This window comes from Chelon labrosus, assembly GCF_963514085.1.
Source record: "Chelon labrosus genome assembly, chromosome: 4".
Classification (NCBI taxonomy): Eukaryota; Metazoa; Chordata; class Actinopteri; order Mugiliformes; family Mugilidae; genus Chelon; species Chelon labrosus.
Window position 1 is genome coordinate 11,707,840 of NC_140340.1, and position 19,246 is coordinate 11,727,085.

Genomic DNA, 19,246 nt, shown 5'->3' on the forward strand with positions numbered 1-19,246 from the left:
CCATGAAAAGAAAAGTGGGGAAGAAGGGAGGGGGTAGGGGGAGGAGTCTCACATTGACTTTCACATCCATTCAGCCTTTTCTGCAGCAGCATTGAACTTGCAGAGAGAGGCAGAGGGGAAAAAAAAGCAGACAGGAGGCAGACTGGACAGGGTTGTGCAGAAGGAGCTCAGTGCTATTATCACTGAGGCTGCCATATAGCCGTGTTCCTTCCAGAGGCTACTCGAGGCTGTGCGAATTGTACACGAAAACGGGAATGTTTTCCGATCCACTGAAGAGTACTGGCGAAGAGGAGTGGTCGGGGACGGAGATCATTATACACTTTTAGATCGACGTCGCCGTGAACGCAGCGCAGCGCAGCGACAAAACCTCGAGCGCGTTTGATCCCCGAAGTTGTGTCAGGCGGGCGATGGTTCGCGTCTGATTGTTGCTCAACTATCCGGAGAGGACTGCAGACGCGCAAAACGCTGCATTGTGGCAACTGAGCCGCCGATCCCTGCCTGAGGATTGCACAATCCGCTCTCTCTCCCCCCCCCAAAATGTCATCTCAGGCGAAAGTCAAGAAGGACAAAGAGATTATTGCCGAATATGAGACCCAAGTGAAAGGTTGGTAACGTGCAGGCCCGATCGCGATTGTTATTCACTGCATGAAACCACTATTGCGTAACTTTACCACAAGCTTTATATGGCTTTCGGTGTGCGGTGTTGTGGGGTGGGACAGATGAGGGTCATAATTCTGTCTTTGAAAATGTCTCATAAATTCATGGCATTAACTCCATTTGAGATGAGGCCATCACTTCTACTCAGTGATACAGTGATGAAGGTGTAACTTGGCTGAAGCGGTTTATCTACGCTGGAGATGACTGTGCTTCAATCCCACATGCCTAGCCCTTCATATATGGCTATATAAGCTATTGGTAGCTTCATAATTTGTTTTTAAAGTGCAGCTGCTAGGTATATGCCCTTTATAGGAATAAAGGACATTTAGAGACCTGGGCACATTCTACAGCTACTACATCAAACAATGTGGTGATATGTGTCATTTTATAAGAGAATGTGTATATATATTTGAGTATTTACACTCAGGGATAAAGTGTGGTAAAAGGATGGGAATGCTTGAGAAGGTCACACAGCCAACAGTTCAGAAAGTCCATAAATAATGTATGCTGTCTGTATGAATTATGAACCATGAAAGGATTTTACTGTCTGCCACTAAATATGTGACTGGATAAACCACCCAGGGAGAGAGAGAGAGGAGAGTCAGGAACACTGATGCTGTGTTACAGCAGCATGTATACGGCCGGGCTGTCTCCTCAGCCTTTTGGAGACAACTACAGAGTGTCAAATTTTGACTCTTGGTGCATCACCTCTTACAGTTGTGGTTTTTGTGCAAGTCATACTGAAAGAATACAGCTTCCTTGTGCAGTTAGTTATCATTTTAAATCAGTCAGAGACGAGTTGAGTTGATCAATCACAACAACAAAATTGAGTTTTTCATAGTAAAAATGGGAAATATAATTGCTAATTTCACATTTTCCTTTTGAGGATTTTGTGTTTTTCTTTGTCTGAAGTGGTTGAAACAAAACAAAGCAAAGATCTATTGTGAGTTTATCTGTTGCCAGGTGAGATAACGCAATGGTGATTGAGTTTATGATGAAATGAAATTCTTGTGAAGTCCTTGAATTCACGGTATTGCCGACTGTGTGTCTGTGGTGACATTACCACGGAAAATCACAAGCAGTTAGTGACTCATGTTCAGCTAATTTTGACAGACTCGTTCTTCAACTCACCGGTATGTAAAGCTCAATACTGAAAGAAGCTAAAACACCTGGCCTTGTTTGCACTCCTAGATGTTTCCTCTTAATTTGGTGGTTACCAGAATGTCTATTTCTTTGCAGTTTATTCTACACTGTGATATGATTACTAATGATTTTATATAAGTTCCAATTACACATTAAACACAGCATGTGTTTGTATGTATTTAATCTTGCAGAAATTAGCTCAAATGCATGCCAAACTCACAAAAGTGTGCAAGAACAACACTGAGGGCTGAAGACATCCGCAGTGATCAGTGTGTCAGTGCAAAGTGTTGGAGTGAAAGTTAAATTTCACTTGACAAACTTAATTTAGGTCTCAGTGCTGTTGTACGTACACAGATTGAAAAAGACAACAGCCTGTCAGCAGCTGCCTGGAATGAAGGGTATGATTAGAATTTGGTTGTCAGAGGTGTTGTGTGAGTTCTCCTTGTCACTCTCTTTGTTTATGTGTCTGACTTCCCTTTCACACACACACACACACACACACACACACCCACACACATACACTTTCTGTGGTCTACACACCAGCTCTGTGGCTCTGAGAGAGCCATCACAGCTCCATCTCTCGTCTCAGTTTCAGGAAAAGCTTTTAAGCTGACATCTTAAGCTCATTTGCAAACTGGGTTTAGATCGGTTTGGTGCTGTGGGGGCTTTATTCTGACACCGCCACTGGCCTCCAATAATGCTGAGTTGCTGACTGCACAGTGGTTCAATCAGACACGAGCCTAATGCACTTTACTGCATTTTTCAACATGCCACATTTCAGGCAACAGTGGAGACCCAGTTCCGCTTGGCGTGCTAGTCTGTGTTTTAAGATTTACAGTTTACTGATGACTTAATAGTCTCCTTGGGCAAAGATATAGCAGTGTATCATTAATCAAGTCATCACTTTGGGATTATTCATCAAACATTAAAAAAAAAATACGACTTCCTGAATTGAAGGTTTCTTTAGTTAAACTTATTTTTTTTGTGTTACCTGGAAGCTATCCTGAAACCAAAACACAAATTGAGGGGTTGCCTCTAATCCATGCGCTGTGCCGCACTTCTAATTGCAAGCCACATTGTCTTTAATGCAATTTGGTCTGTTTGGAGTTTTATGCTCACATTGCTCTAATGTGGAATAATTCAAACCCCTTATTAGATTTACATTTGCCCAGGAATAGTACGGTACAACAGCATTTGTGTAAATTAACAATGACTACATGAGAATAAACAATTAAACAGAGAACACAAATGGAAAAACCTGACATTTGTAACATTTGGTAAAATTTGGCTGACAATTCAACTGCAACACAGCAGCATCACTTTTTTTTTCCGCCACCATATTCACTGCCGATATGCATTCCACGGGGAGCATGCAGACCCACCCCTCTGTGGGTAGCCATTATAATGAAAGAATCCTTAGACTGATACTGTCTTGAAATGTCAGGGTTGCATTACAGTGAAACAATATCTTCGTGGCCTGTGCCTTGGCAGCATCTATGAGACCCTGATTGTTGCCGTGCAGACACGTACATGCTCACAGAACTGCTTGGAATTCTGCACACTGCATCCTTGATTTTCCTGTTCTGCAGTTGCACATGCACTGACGCCTTTCCTTGTTAGAAATATTTGTGTGGAGTGAGAGAGGAAGAAACATGCGCTCAGGCAGACTATAAAGGCATGCCGTAGCTGTTACCACATCCAGAAGACAAGCGTTTGCAGAACACGGCCTTGATTTGTACCAAATTATGTCAACGTGTCAGTCTGGGTTAGGCCCCCATGTGACTAGCCGCCCGTGGCTAACTGCAGACACAGCCTCAGAAACTGCTACCGGCCATTGCAATAGCCGTGCTAAGCTAGTTTTAACAGGTTACTACGGCGACAACGGCTCTTCATGATGCGATAATTGGTGCTCTTTGCTACAGTGATGCACAAGCTTTACTGGCAACACTGCAAGGCATCAGTGACAGATAGTTTCCTAGCGATTTGTTAAATTCTCTGCTAAAGATCCAGGGGCATAGCCATCACAGCTATATTGCGTTTGAACGTAGCGGGTGGACATACATAATAAAAGAAAAGGACTAGGCTTCTAACAACTGAGAGCAGGAAGATACTTTTGTGGACTAAACATTTAAATGCAAATAACTAAGCAATGTGGGCAATCAGCTACCTGATAAATAGATATAATATAGTTAGACGTTTGCAGCACGGCTTGTTTGTTCTGTGCCTGCTGTGCCGAGTCCGAATAACTTAAAAAACTGGAGAAGTCCTCTTCTCCCTTCATTGTTATTCCCACAGTCTCTGGAAGCAATTAATTTTCTTTTTAAATCCATCACTTCATGTCAGGACTTTAACCATATGAGTTAGGAGTAAAATAACATTACAAATGCCTAAAATCCTATTAGTGAATTTCCACAAGCCTTTGGGTGTGGAACATTTTATTCATCTTGGCCTCACTCTGTTCCCAGGCAGAGAACCCGGTCCGGCATGCGACTCATTATTTCATTAGACTCGTGTCATCAACAAAGAGAAAGATTGCTTTTAGTCTTTGAGGCCTATTTCTTGATATACAAGTTGCCAGCCTATTTGCAATTATGCATTACTGTGCAAGGGCTTGAATCATTCATCGAATGTAGTGCGGTGTTGCACACTCCCTAGTAACAGTTTAAGATCTAAAAATAACACGCTCACAAGAGAGTGAATGCAGATATCATGAGGCTGTTTGATAGTTTCCTTTTCACCCCATCAATTTCTTGGGTGAAATCAATTTAGATTTGCTCATTATATTGTCTGCCTTCTCCTTTACACTGGCACTGTATGATTAAAATGATTTAAGACGCAAGGGCCAACAAATTATGTTGTTCAGTGGTCTATTTTAGTACAGGAGTGCACAGTACTCTGTGTTTTGAACTTGATTGCTGCCTCATTCATCATCACAGGCTGTTTGTTGAGTGTTTTGAAGCAGTAAGTTGCCCTTGTCCTTGGCCATTATGCTAAACAGAGTGACTGCTGCGACTGTCAGAACAGGGAACTGGCCTGCTCTCATTGAAATGCCTCCAGAGGCATGTAACCAGGCAACTGGGCAACTATGGGGACCATGAGGGGGTACATCTCCAGATAGCGAGGGACTACATATTTACTGTTTGTCTCACTGTCTCTCGCTCATTCACATTTTCACTTGCACACTCACAGACGTCGGGGGAGGCACTTTTGAAATCCTTTATACAGAAACTGCATTTAGAAATGAAGAAAGGGGGCTTTTCTTTCACTGGGCAATCTTTTCCATTGATAAATTTATACAGAGTTCTTTTCAGTGCACGGCAATCGTATGCATGGTTGTAACAGTCTGTCATAGTGGGATCTTCAGCCAACTGCTTCTTATTGTCTTCCACAAAGAGGAGCTTTGTTTATTCCCCCTCTGTACGTATGTGAGTGAATAATCCACAGACGTGAAATCACCAGCGGTTTAATTTTGCATGATATATGCTAATCTAACCGTTCAGACATCAGCTGAAACGAAAATGCCGAAAAGGGGCCTGGACAGGAAGTCAGAATCGTTGTTGAAATGGTGGTTGTTGAGCATGTCTGTCATCTCAACTGATCATTTCAAGAGAGCTCTAATCTTATCTGTATTCACTACAATTTGCATCTGCACACTGCATCAATACCAGGATATACTAAATACACCATGTGACTCAGCCCTACGGCCTCTGACATGATATGCGAGTTAGCATTCAGCAGCCTCTTAGCCACTGGATTTACGATAGCCCTGTAGTAAACAGTATATGGGTGACATTGAATGTGATTTGTATTCCTTTTGACTGTTAATGTAAGACTATAAAAATGATGTTATTACTTTACTGGGTGGTTTTATTACCTGAAATCCCAGAGCTGTTTCAGAATAGCCTACTAAAGAACCAGCATAGGCTGCCCATGCAGGCGGGAGTCTAGTCCTTTAACTGTGGTCATTTTGATACTGAGAAGATTTTTAAGGAATGACAAAAGGAGTCTTAAGAGTAGAAGAAACAGTTCCCAGAGGTATACTTTTCTGTAACTATAAAACATATGTTGTTACATACAGTTTCTACATTTAACTGCAAACCTAATTTTACCTCATTCTCAGACTGCAAAGAGGAGCAGCGAGTTCCCAGACTTCATGCGCTGAAACCACAGTAATCTTGTAATCGAAAGAACGCTTGCGATTTGTTTTTTTCCAAGACAAACTTCTCTGAAGGCTCAGCACAATGCATTTTGAGAAGCTGACCTATTTTGTATTTTCCGTGCTGTCTGCTGCAATCATCAGACATGCATCTCATATGCACGTGTGCTACCCCAGCATTTAGACGCCCCCACAAACCCACCCCCCTGCCCTCCCACTGCACATGCAAACCCATGCACATAGCAGACAGCAGACAAATGCACTCTGACATCCAGTTTTATCCAATTATGATGACTTTGTTCTTTTATTAGGGCTTGTGCTGGCTCGACTGCATCCTCACATGTTTCTATTTACACGTTTTGCTCGATCCGATGGCGAAAGACTGTGGGTTTAATTCTGACCTGCCTCACTTGTTTGGCAGGATGAAGTGAGGCCCAGCGTGTAAGCCCTATCCCCCTCTCCCTCGCTATTTATTCTGAAGATTGTCTCCCTTTTTGATATGCAGAGATCCGCAACCAGCTGGTTGAGCAGTTCCGTTGTCTGGAGCAGCAGTCTGAGTCCCGTCTGCAGCTGCTGCAGGACCTGCAGGAGTTCTTCCGCCGAAAGGCTGAGCTCCAGCTCGAGTACTCCAGAGGCCTGGACAAACTGGCTGAGCGATACTCCGCCAAGATCCGCACCTCCAGAGAGCACCAGCACTTCAAGTGAGTCCCACCAGGCTCCGTTAAGCAGTGGACAGTCTGTATTGATTGTGTCTGACTGATAAACAACCGTCATGTATTTCTTACTGATCACTGGCATGGCACAGACAGATGAAAATACAGACACAGGAAAAAAAAAAAGGGAGGAGGGATGAAAGCAGAAGAAATGACCTGAAATGAAGCCAGGGCCAAGGAAGCTTGTGGCCTCGGGCTGCTGTGTTTCTCCCAACTAGGTCAGACTCTGTATCCGCCCCCCCTTCGTCTTTTCTCTGTGGCTGTCATTTCATTTCCATTCTCAAACAACTTCATGCTAGACTGCCAGCAAAATGCTCGTATTCTCTCAATGGATGCAGAAAATAACGTGGAGCTGCATTTAGGAATCTGAAGAAACGTACAGTAGGACGTGTTTTACTCAGATTGAATTAAATAGTTTTTACTGTTTGCGTATGAGAGCTCAGTGGTCATGAAACAATCATACCCTGGAGCATGTTGTGGAATTGCTTCCTGTAGATGCCCAGACTAGCTTGCAGCACACTATGACTTTTAGATCGTATATGCTGCCCACGTCCATGTGGTTGGTTAGAATGCCTGACCATAAATAAAAGAAAATGAGTATATTCACTTTAAAGTTTACTCTTCAGCTTGGAAGTAGATCAGTTAAGGCTACAATATCAATTTATTTCCAAAGTACCTTTACATAAATTGGTGCAAATCAGTGCTTTACAGATGCCTGAACAACCCATTCATTTTATGGATATAATAATACCAGAAAATAGATAAAAATGCATTATAAATTAGCAGCTAAAAACTCAGGAAATACATTTATAGTAGTGTTGGATCAGCAATGCAGGAAATCAAACATGTCATATTCTACAGTACTACAGTACAGTAATTGACTCATAGGCAGTTGCGCGTTCCCTTCATGTGACCTGGCTGTGTCAGTCACGCATAAGAAACGCGCTGGTTTATTCAAGAGAGGTCTCTTGGTCTCTCTTTCAGTCTCTTTGGCCGACTGGACACGAAGCCTAATCACGGTGGAGAGCTCTCATCACTTCGACATTGATAAATGGAGCAATCCCTAAAAGGAAGATCCCTGCAAAAAAAACAAAAAAAAAAAACGCATTGCATGACTTTTGCTCACAACTGTCCCAGATTCTCCCCTGTCACAATAAATGGACGTCATTATGTCTGTCTGTAAAAAACTGCATTCGTACATGTAGACCACAATGGGAGCACTAAGTCTCTGTCATTAATAAAACCACGTGGTCTTCGTTTCTAGAGTTTCAGAGCACGTTCTGCATCACATTTTCAAAACCTCCCGTAGAGGAAATTCTGCAGAAAGAGGCGATGATAAGAGAACACAACTCTATGTACGTTTAAAAAGAGCTATGCTTTGCCGCCGACGCGCAGTGTGTTTGAACTGTCAGTAAAACCCCGAGTTCAGCTGAGTGTTGCATCCTTCTGAAGCAGAGACCTTGTCGTGGAACAGGAATCGCTGTACTTTTTGTTGGCTGTCAGGTCTAAAACCTTCTTCTGTCATCTCCCGTGAACCATTACTCACTTTGTGTCTTGAGTACTGCGGTCTCATCTTTATTCAGGAGCAGCCAGCAGCAGCAACATTTACAGTCAGGTTGCTCGCGTGCCATCCCATGTCCAGGATCAAACACCTGCTCTGCTTGAAAGGGGGGTCTTAAGGGATATCTTGTTACTGTAATTTTCGGACGAAAGGAAAGCAAAAAGAAGATGCTAATACTTGGCACTGTTGATAACCTTCAGCGTAGCACAACTCTTTTGACTGAGCACTTAACAGAAGTTTAAAAGGTAATTAGTTTGTGTGACTTCTTCTCGAGATTATTGGTCAAGGCGGGAGGATAAACCAAACCTAAGCATGAACAATACGGTACAAGTTAAAATGAGAGTTCACATTAAGACTCTACAGTGTGGTTTTAACTTCTGAAACGTATCAAAGAAATAAGTGCAACCCATCGTGACTGGCCGCAACATGTGCGTGCATGCGTGTCAGATGCAGTGTGAGCACATTTTATGTGATGTCGTTAGCTTTTAAGAGACTGTTTTCAGAGAAAGTGTAAGTTTTAAAATGCATTAAGAGGGTGATTTAGGCCTTAATGAGGTGAGGTCTGGTTCTAATTTAATTAAAGGAATATTTTTGGGATACTTCCTGTCTGCTTTGAGGTGCTACAGTGTAGAAACCAGCATTTGCCGAAGATTAGATTGACCTTCACCAAGGCAGAAAAACAAGCCATAATTCACTTCAAAACGAACATGAAAGCACAAATACAATCCTCCGAGGATAAAAATGATCAAAGTTTCGAAGCAGTTGACACAAAACAAGTTCAGTCTACTCTTTCAGCAAGATCTTTCAAGACAAAAATAACTTCTGTATGCACGATCCGCGCACATCAAACCCAGATTCTATCACGGACCAGTGTTATCCTCTGATCAGAAAAAATGCAAAACAAAACGAAATGTTCCATGATTTGCAATTATCAGTTGTGCATACATTTATAGACAGTGACTGGTCCAGATGTGTTTGAAGAAGTGTATTTAAGGCTACGTGATATAAAGAGAATCTAAAGTTGCAAGACTTGAGACACATGTGTATTAGCTGACCCAAGTAGGTTCCCCACACCTGAAAATAAGTGTTGCAAAGAATCGACTCCGACATTGCTCTTACTGAAACTATGTTATATATGTATTATTGTAAAATACTAGACCGCGTAGGAAACAAATAGAAGATTTAATATAATAAATACATTTGATTATTGTTGCTCATCCATTAATATTGTTGCGAACTCCTTTTGTTTCATGTGTCAGAGGCTACATCTTTGGTGATCAGATCTATTGCCATGTTTGCTCACTCATACAAGGAATTTATCAGATTTTGAATCATAAATGAACTTGAGAATGGATGTGCCACCAAGAGCCAGGTTCCCAGTATTAAGTATTAATTAATGGACAGAATGTACAAGCCAGTCCATAAAAAATGCTTGAATGTAATGCAAAGACACTGGTTGTGTGGGGCTTTATGTTACTGTATAGTGACTTAAAGAGGCTGATAAGAGTCCTGGTCTGTGTATGTGTGCATTTCATATGACAAACAGACGGACACATAAAAGAGAACCACAAATAAAAAAATAAAATAAGATTAAAATAAAATATAAGTAAAAATCTAGTAAAATAAAATAAAATAGTATAAGCAAACAATTTACAAAATTAGCATCTGAACAAATATACAAGAAATAGAGACAGAAGTTAATTTATATTATATACATGGGAACGATTAATAAGGTGCAATAATGTGCATTAACATGAATAACTGTTGACTTATCTGTTGTTATATTGTCTCTAAATAATCAGGACATTTCCATACTCAGCCTGTAGGTCCTGCAAGTTTGTTTCCTTACACGGGGACACAGCAATTTGCACGTAGCAGCCACCTGCTAAATCTAATGCCATCCAGCCTGGAAAGTTTTTCAGTTATAAGGGAGGTGATAGCAACCTGATTGCGCAAAATAAAATACTTTATTGCTAAGTTTATAGCTGTTTCTTCCTCATGTGTTATCTAAAAAGTTTCTGCGGGTGCAAATCAGCAGACACCATCAGCATCTACAACTGACGTGCCTTTCGAATGTTCTCATTCCTTTCAACAAAGGCATTCAGACCGTGAAAGCTATTAATTTTAACTCCCCTCCTCTACTTTGCCTAAAAATTTAAAGATTAATTATATTGGATTTGGTCTGAAGCAGCATACGTTATCTTTAGCGCACTTAACCCACAGTATGCTATATTTTATAACGAGTCAGAATTAGAGGTTAGACACGCAATGAAGTGTTCACTAAAGACAGAAGAACACGAGAAGAAGACGAAAAACTCCTTGGTGCGAGGATAATTGAACTCACATGCTCTCTTGAATAAGGAGGCAGTCGGCTTGCCTCCTGTGTGTGTGTGTGTGTGTGTGTGTGTGTGTGTGTGTGTGTGTGTGTGTGTGTGTGTGTGTGTGTGTGTGTGTGTGAGAGTCTGTCAGTGAGTGTGTGTGTACAATTGATTCCTAGCCACATGCGCAGTGATCTTGATCTCTAATAAGAAAAGCTCCAGAACTGTAACCAAATAATAGGATGGAGGATAATAAGAAAGTCTGCCTCCTGCTTCATGTTAGGTAAACACACATTATCGTTGCCATGGCTCAAGGACCAAGTATTGTGATCGGAGTTTGTATAATATATACCGATCAGCCACAACATTATGACCTCTTACAGGAGAAGTAAATAACATTGACAATCTTGTGACAATACAATGTTCTGCTGGGAAACTTTTGGACCCGGTATTCGTGTGGATGTTACTTGGACATGTACCACCCACCTAGACCAGACCAGGCACCCCCACTCCATAGCAATGACACTTCTTGATGGCAGCAGCCATCCCCAGCAGGACGCAGCCTGACACGGACACAAAAATGGTTTGGAAACAACTCAGAAAAAACATGAAAAACAGCACAAGGTGTTGACCTGGCCTCCAAAGTCACTAGGTCCCACATTGATCAAGTATCTGTGGGATGATCCCCTCAACCCACAGGACCCAAAGGCCCCCACTAACAACATTCTGTTGCCAGACACCACAGGACACCCTCACAACTGTTTTGGAGGCACAAGAGAGACCTACATAATATTAGAAACGTGGTCATAATGTTATGCCTGATTGGTGTACACAACATATGCTATGTTTAGGACTTCTGCTGCTCTCAATAGCTTGTAGGTAAAGGCCTTTCGGACAGTTCAGGTTAAAAAAATATGAAATCAAAGTACTACTTGAGGCCATAAGCTTTATTTAGTAATTTTTGTCATACAGTATTCACATGCTAACAAAGTATTTCCCTTGCTGTTTCAGAAAGGACCAAAATCTCCTGTCCACTGTAAACTGCTGGTATCTGGTCCTGGACCAGACCCGACGAGAGAGCAGAGACCATGCCACTCTGAGCGACATCTACAACAACAACGTCATTGTCCGTCTGGCACACGTGGGCGAGGATGTCATCAGACTTTTCAAAAAGGTCAGAATTAAATGGAGGAGGGCATGCAACCCTGACCGTCACTAACAGTCACAGAACTCGTGTGATCACACAGCATGACTGATGACCACTGCCGGGAACTTGACGCCACACCAGCAGTGATATGTAAAAATATGCTTAAATGCAGGACATGAAAATGTCACGTATGCAGTGTAGTATTTCTTGTCATTCGGTCCTCTGTCAAGATATTCCCTTTGATAATTACATTAACCGTGTCATTGTGTCATTGTCTCTTGTTAAGACCAGGGGTATGTCATCAGTCATGCATACAAAGGTTCTTCTGGGAACCATACATAAAAGCTGGGCCACCAGTATTATCAGTATCTGAGACTAAAATAGCACCACTTAAAGAATGTGTGAGAGCAGCAGGTGACTACAGTAAATCTTTTTACTGTAAATTATTTAATTTAAAAATATTATGTTCAATTTGCTCCCTGTTAAGATCTTTAATAAAATAACTGGTTGAAAATGACCAAGATAAATAAATAACTAAATGATACAATATTTTTTTTATGCCATTAAATTTAGGCATTAATTAAATTATACATTGTGACATATAAAGAAACAAGAAATAAATATGTTTTGGGAAATAAATAGGGGGAAAGGCATAAAATAAAATAAAACGGAAATAAACAGATTGATAATTCCCTAAAAAAACAAATTAAAAAAGGAATCAATTAATTATTATTATTTTTTTTTTGTTAGCAGTTAAATGAGGAAATTAATATAAAGTTAAATAAATACATAAGCAAATGAAAGCAGAAGTTTAGGTCATATTTTAGTAAAATTTTATTATTAATGAATGCCTATATTTATTTTTATTATTTTTATTTATTCATTTATTTATTATTAGTGGTGCATGTGACATTTAATTATTTGTTTGAGTGATGTATTCAATAATTAATTTATTTTTGACTTGGCAAACTGGCAGTTTCAGTACTCCATAATTAACTAAATCTCTCCATAAAATATGTGTGCAAAATTAATCTTAGTTACACTGTCATATCACATAATGTGTATATTATTATTATTAGACATTATCATGAGGCTAGCGTGGTGCCAGTGGTAAAGCAGCTGTGATGAACAAACTACCTTGAGATTTTTAGATCAGTATCAACAATCTGCAGTAATTTATACTTTCTAGGGGCTCTGCACTATCATGACAGGAGCCTTGATGAGAATTGGATGGCTCTGGGCCAGCACAAAGGGAAAAAAGGACTAATAACTGCCTGCAGAAAAACTCTCTTTGGAAAAAGTTAGCTCAAACTGTGAAAGAGCTCTCCAAAACAATAATCTTGCTCTGCTCTTGGGTCCTGGTTCATCTGCGGTGCAGTCTCGAGGTTAATGAATTACACAAGCACGGGACGGGAATGAATCAGCTCTGACATTTGTTAAGGCAAACTGTAAATGCACTTAATGGGCTGAAGTTTAATTCACATCACATGTGAAAAAGCAAGGCTGCTGTTTTGACAAGTGGTCCCGGAGAGGTGAGGAGAAGCAGGATTGATCGGGCTAAGCGTCGCTCCATATCCCCTCAACGGGATTTCCAGAGTCACTCTCCACTGGCACCATTTCTCCTCTTGGACTATAAGCCCCATTGTGGGACATGTCCAATCCATCATTGGCTCTTATCCCCTGTAAGTGAGCTGAAGCTGTGACTCTGCTCCACGGGAAATGTTCTGCAGTTGCTGCACTGTTCTATTTTTGTCGACATGTGCACTTTGGGCATTGTATTAGATCTTTTCTGGTGCAGAGTAATGACAGCATTTCAACGCCTGCTGACATCCCTCACATAAAGAATAAAACTGGCACACAGCCTTCAATATATTCTTTTTTTTTTTGTGTAAATAGCCTAGTCTTATACGTATGAACACCTGCCTTCATTTGTCCTTTAAATGTCGTATTATTTTCACCTATAACACTCTCTCTCTGTTTTTCTTTCTCACAGAGTAAAGACATGGGGGTGCAGATGCATGAAGAGCTAGTGAAAGTCACCAATGAACTCTACACAGTGAGTTAAACAAATACCACTGTCCTCTCTCACCTGACTTTTCTTTTTCTGTCCCGCTTGTGCCTTTCCACCGTGTTGGCTGCCTGTGACACGTCAGTCCTAAAGCCCAGGCTTTTTTTTTTCAAACCAGAACCTGTAACCTGTGAAGCAGCTGGCCTGACACTGCACACAACAGATACGCCTTATCAGCAGTGCAGCATTTAACAGGTCATTTCTTCCTCCTCCTGGGGGAGGAAATTTACATTCTTCCTCCTGCTGTGAATTTCTACATCATTTGAAGGAGAGAGTGTTCTTGCCTCTAGTTGTGCGCCAGGCGGACTCAGCAGTGTGTGCTGCAGAGGTGCGCCGTGCTCACGGCCGACATGAGCGAGCACCAGCTGATGTTACTTGCAATGAAGCACCTCTGTTTGTGTGGTTGTCACTCTTTGTGGCTAGTTATATCATACTCATACAGAACACATGCCACACATGGAAATGCGTGTACCTACATGACATAAAGCTCACAGGAGCGTTCTGTGTGGTGGTGCAGACAGAAAATATCTGTGTTCAGTGATGCGGCGTCTTCACTTGGCTGAGGAAAATGAACTGATGCGGTGATATCATCTGCTGTATATGGGACAAACACAGAAGAGTGCATTCTTCTGGGTCTTACTGCTACGTGATATCATGATCTTTAGTTATTGTTCAACAGCTGTTATGAAAAACCAGCCTAAAAGCTGCTCAAAACAGGCCAGGAAGAAAAGAGCATGATGCAAAATATCCAAAATCCATACCTTAAATGTTTCAATCCCCAATTTAATGGTGCATTCTTAAATTCACAGGTCACAGGCCTTAAAATGTTAAAACAAAAATAAGCTGAGTCATGTCTACACACGCAAAAGAACTTTGCAAAATAGTTTTAATTATAACATTTATTGTAATATAGACTGTGGCTCAAACTAGTTCATGTAATAATACACTTCCATTCAGTATATTCACTTATTTCACTTCATTTTTGCTGATTGTGAAACTCCACCAGTGGCTACTCGCAGAACATTTAATCGTTCGCATTACATCTTGGTCATTATCGAGTAAATACTGCTGGTGATCAATCAAAGATAATTAAAAAAAGAAGGAAAAAAAAAAACTTGAGCAAGTTGGGGTCTTGATCAAGTTAAGACTCATTTATCATGATCCCGTAAAACTAAGTATGAGCTCAAACTACAGCGTAGTTGCAGCAAAATGCGGTCGTGTTTGAAATTCTGGTTTGATTTCTTAATTAAAAAAAGTCATAAGATAAAGGGCAGAAAGCTGCTCATTATTCATACAGTCCTTTGGAGGAGCTTATTTACAAATGGTTAACTTTTAAACTAGATAGAGTAGCAAACGGACAGTAAATTCCAAACAGATTTAAGAATAGCATCATGATAGGTACCACGTGAGAAATATTCTCACATGTAACATTATACAGCACATGGTATATCACCGCTGTACTGATATTGATTTTTTCTTCTCTCTGACTCATGCATTATTAAGTGGTCTGTCTGCAGCTCCTACACATGGAACAAGGAAATATCAGGAGTATGTTCAAGTTTGGAGCTGAGAAAGTTATATATAGCATTTAAGCCGAACGTGCACGCTGTGCATCTTTTGGTTATCTTATTAGTCGTGTGTTAAATACACGTCTTTATCAGGCGGCTGCTCTGGCATCGATCCGCTGTCGACTGTTTGTGGAGTAGTTTTGGGTTTCGTTCAGCAGAGAAGGTTGCTCACTGTCACTTTGTAACCTCCTTCCTCCCCTGCTGATCGATCTCGCTGTCCTCTGCACGTCCGCTTCAGACACGGTTGCTAGGAGACCGGAACTTGAGAGTCGGTGATGGTAGAAGCAGATGTTGTGTAATTGCGCTCTTGATTCAGGGGTTACTAGTTAAACATGTTTGTCTCCTCGCTAACTCCATGAAACGTCGTGGTGACACGCGAGGGTTTAAGCGGCAGTAGCAGAGATTTGTCGGCTTGTGTTGCTAGGATCTTTTATTGTTTTGTTTTTTTTGTTGTTTTTTATCCTACTATGCCGTCATGACGGCATTCAATCACAACAGCAGTGTGGACACATCCGACAGACACACCTAGAACAACAACTCACAAGAATGGTTAGGAAATATCTGTGAAAATATGACACCTCCCATGAGACAGATGAAGGAGCTACACTCCTTAATGTTTACACGCCTGATGAGCTCAAATATTCTGGGGTCATGCAGGTTCAAGTATGAAGTATGCGGATAAAGCCAGGAGGCAGGTATTGCCTAAATGAAACTAATGTGGAATTAACTGGAAAATACTGACAACTGAAAGAAATGCACACTTTTCCATTCTCTTTTTTTTTTTTTTTTTTTTTTTGGAAAATGAGACTAGAATTGAATGCAAGCTTTCGTCAACATCATTTCCTAAAACTATTACTACTACTACTGTTTGAATATACAGATTTATTTCAGAGCTTACTGATCATATCCCCCAATTAGCCAAATTAATATTTTGAGTTTCAGTTCAATTCATATAGCTTCAACAACAATCAGTTATATAAGTAAATCATCTTTACTGGCCAAGTATATAGACACATACAAGAAATGTATTCTCTGCATGAAACCCATCTACACTTGACCATTGCTCCAAGTGCAGCCACACAAGTTACAGTACTGTACAAGCTAAAAAATACACAGTTTTAAGAATAAATAATTTATACTGTATTGATTCCACATGGGGAACTAATTTTCCTGTATTTGACCCGTCCATTCATTCACTCAGTAGTGTGTGCACTCGAAGCGGTAGGCTACTGCCTCTTTTTGTTCCAGGGGAGCAAATTGGGAGTTAGGTGCTGGCTCAAGGCCATGGACACGGGAGAGGCGAGCCTGTAACCCTGTCCCAAGGCTGCTTCTCTAACCACTACTGCACAGCTCCCCCTTAAACAGTCAGCCATAACAGTTCAGTGCATATATAAGTTGCAGATATTAGTGTATTTCAACATGTGCGTGTCATATTGCGATAGACGTTAATGTCTACAAGTAAATTCTAAATTCAGGAGTATCAACCTTCCATATGCTGTGGTCCATGTGACGATTTGCCCTATGTTCTCGCAGGTGATGAAGACATACCACATGTACCATACCGAGAGCATCAGCGCTGAAAGCAAGCTGAAGGAGGCAGAGAAACAGGAAGAGAAGCACATTGGCAAGACTAACGACATTACCTCCGGCCTGCTGCGTTATGGCCATGACGAACGTCCACAGCGGCGAAGTTCTGTGAAGAAGATGGAGAAACTGAAGGAGAAGGTACAGCTGTTATTATCTGTCCGTGATAGAGATGCATGTGATGTACATTGTAGACAACAGTAAAGCACAAATATCTGTAAATGCGTTTGTGGTGGAATTCTTGGATTTGACCATTTTCTGACTTAATGGTTCAAATGTCATTAGAAGAAGCAATTCTCTACATTGTGCCATTCATTTTTTACACATATTGACATGTTGTATAAGATGAAATCAGTTTAATGCAGTAATGCATTCTATGAGTACATTAGGAAGCCATTTTACATCCTCCACTGATGGGTCTCTCTGACTTTTTCTCCCTAGAGACAAGCCAAGTACTCTGAAAACAAGCTGAAATGCACAAAGGCCCGCAACGACTATCTTCTCAATCTGGCAGCAACCAATGCTCTGGTGGCCAAATATTACATTCACGATGTCTCGGACATGATAGATGTAAGAAGAACTAAATTTTTGTCCCAGTGTTAACAGCAACAGGTCCTTCATTGATTCATAATTCCTTTGTTTTACTTCATTTCCTCAGTGTTGTGATTTAGGGTACCACGCGAGCCTGGCGCGCACTATGAGGACTTACCTATCTGCAGAATATAGTCTGGAAACGTCTCGCCATGAAGGTTTGGACTTACTTGAGGGAGCAGTAGACGCCATGGACATCAGAGGAGACAAGCTGAAGTTCATGGACACACACAGCCAGATCTTTTGTCCTCCAGCACGCTTCGACTATCAGCCGCACATGGGGGATGAGGTGAGGCGACTCGGGGACGTAAGAACAGTTTGTCTTTTTTTCGGTCCGAGTTCTCTTCGTGTTTGCTGTCTGGCGTTAAATCATCCTGTTGAAAGATGTCTTTCTCTCTTTCGTAATCCCAGGTGTGTCAGGTGAGCGCACAGCAGCCTGTCCAGACAGAGCTCTTGATGCGCTACCACCAGCTGCAGTCTCGCCTGGCCACACTGAAGATAGAAAATGAAGAGGTGAGAGGTTCTGTGTATCCAAATATTAAAGGTAGCCTGTGTCAGCTGTTCATTTCAGAATGAAACAAGCTTTCTGCAAGTGCGCTATTCTTAGCCATCTGTGCCTCTCTTAGGAGAAAGGACAGTGCTAAGTACATATTAGTTTGGCTGAGTTACATATTGGTATAGCAGTTCTTGTGTTGGGGGCCAATGTGGATAATCATTCATATTCTACATATTGTATTTACCTGACGCATTTTTGCTGATGCCGGTCTAAACCATACACTCATTAAATACTACATGCAGCCTTTACTGTGTGAAAAAGCACTGCCACACTTTTCCCCTCAAAGTGTTTTAGTTCATTAAAATGATTTAACATTCATAACTTTACAATGAAGGGTGGTCTTTGTGGACCAGGTCCGCTGGAAAATACTGCAGGGAGATCGTTTTTACCACTGCAGCACTGTACAGTAATTATTATTATTAGTATTATTATTATTATTATTATTAGGACGTTAAAGGTGAAAATAACTTTGTTGTGTCTTCACAAAAGCGCAGGGGAAACTTATCGAATTGGTTAACGCACGACTGTTTGTGAAAACTAAACTGCGAAACTTGAAAAGGCTCAAGGGTAACATGTAACGCAGCAGCCTGAGAGAAACGGAAAGGGCATTGCCTGCCATGTGCAAATTTCTGTGCAAGGTCTTATCGTCTATGCCATCAATCAAGTACGACGACGTGTAGCAGAACAGGAAAGTGTCTTAAAGATGCATATCTGCTGCTCTGTATGTGAGTCTATAAAATCACACAAGGTTTAGAGTTATAGTCTCCCTCTGTACACCTTTCCAGAAACTTGAAGGCTCTTAAATTAACTTGTTTGTTTGATTCTAACAAAAAAATAAAGATAAATCATATAAAATTTATAAAAGAATTTGACATGTCACATACAGTTATTGGCGAGGCGCAGTGACTTCCTGGAATCATTGAGCAATGCTCCTGCAAAAACGCATGTCATTTTCACCCTTCGTTGAAATTTTACAGTTGCTGGTAGGCAGATTCCAAGCAAGTCTAGCTTTAGTCCCACATTTCCAGCTAAGCTAACCACCTTTTCTAACTTCTAATTCAGGTTTCAGGAAAAAAAAGGTCTTTCCCAAATTGTTGCACTGTTCCCTTATCTGTTGGAGAAGCAAAACACCTCTCCCACATTAATGACGATCAGTTTATCACTCATCATAGCACCTGTTTTCG

General features: G+C 41.0%; 1 protein-coding gene across 4 annotated transcripts in view; it reads left to right on the forward strand.

Annotated features, from left to right (window-relative positions):
- Positions 1-54: 54 nt before the first annotated feature.
- LOC311487445 (SLIT-ROBO Rho GTPase-activating protein 3-like) overlaps positions 55-19,246 on the forward strand; it is a 34,474-nt gene continuing 15,282 nt past the window's right edge. For 2 of the 4 annotated variants that reach the window (XM_084543714.1, XM_084543717.1), the window contains exons 1-8: positions 56-604; positions 6,462-6,657; positions 11,560-11,722; positions 13,689-13,751; positions 16,865-17,056; positions 17,357-17,485; positions 17,574-17,795; positions 17,918-18,019. In XM_084543714.1, coding sequence (XP_084399840.1) covers positions 538-604; positions 6,462-6,657; positions 11,560-11,722; positions 13,689-13,751; positions 16,865-17,056; positions 17,357-17,485; positions 17,574-17,795; positions 17,918-18,019 — 1,134 coding nt within the window. In that variant the 5' untranslated portion in view covers positions 56-537. Of the gene's footprint in view, positions 605-6,461; positions 6,658-11,559; positions 11,723-13,688; positions 13,752-13,936; positions 13,959-16,864; positions 17,057-17,356; positions 17,486-17,573; positions 17,796-17,917; positions 18,020-19,246 lie in introns of those variants that run through there. The other 2 variants (XM_084543715.1, XM_084543716.1) reach the window with 2 other exon arrangements.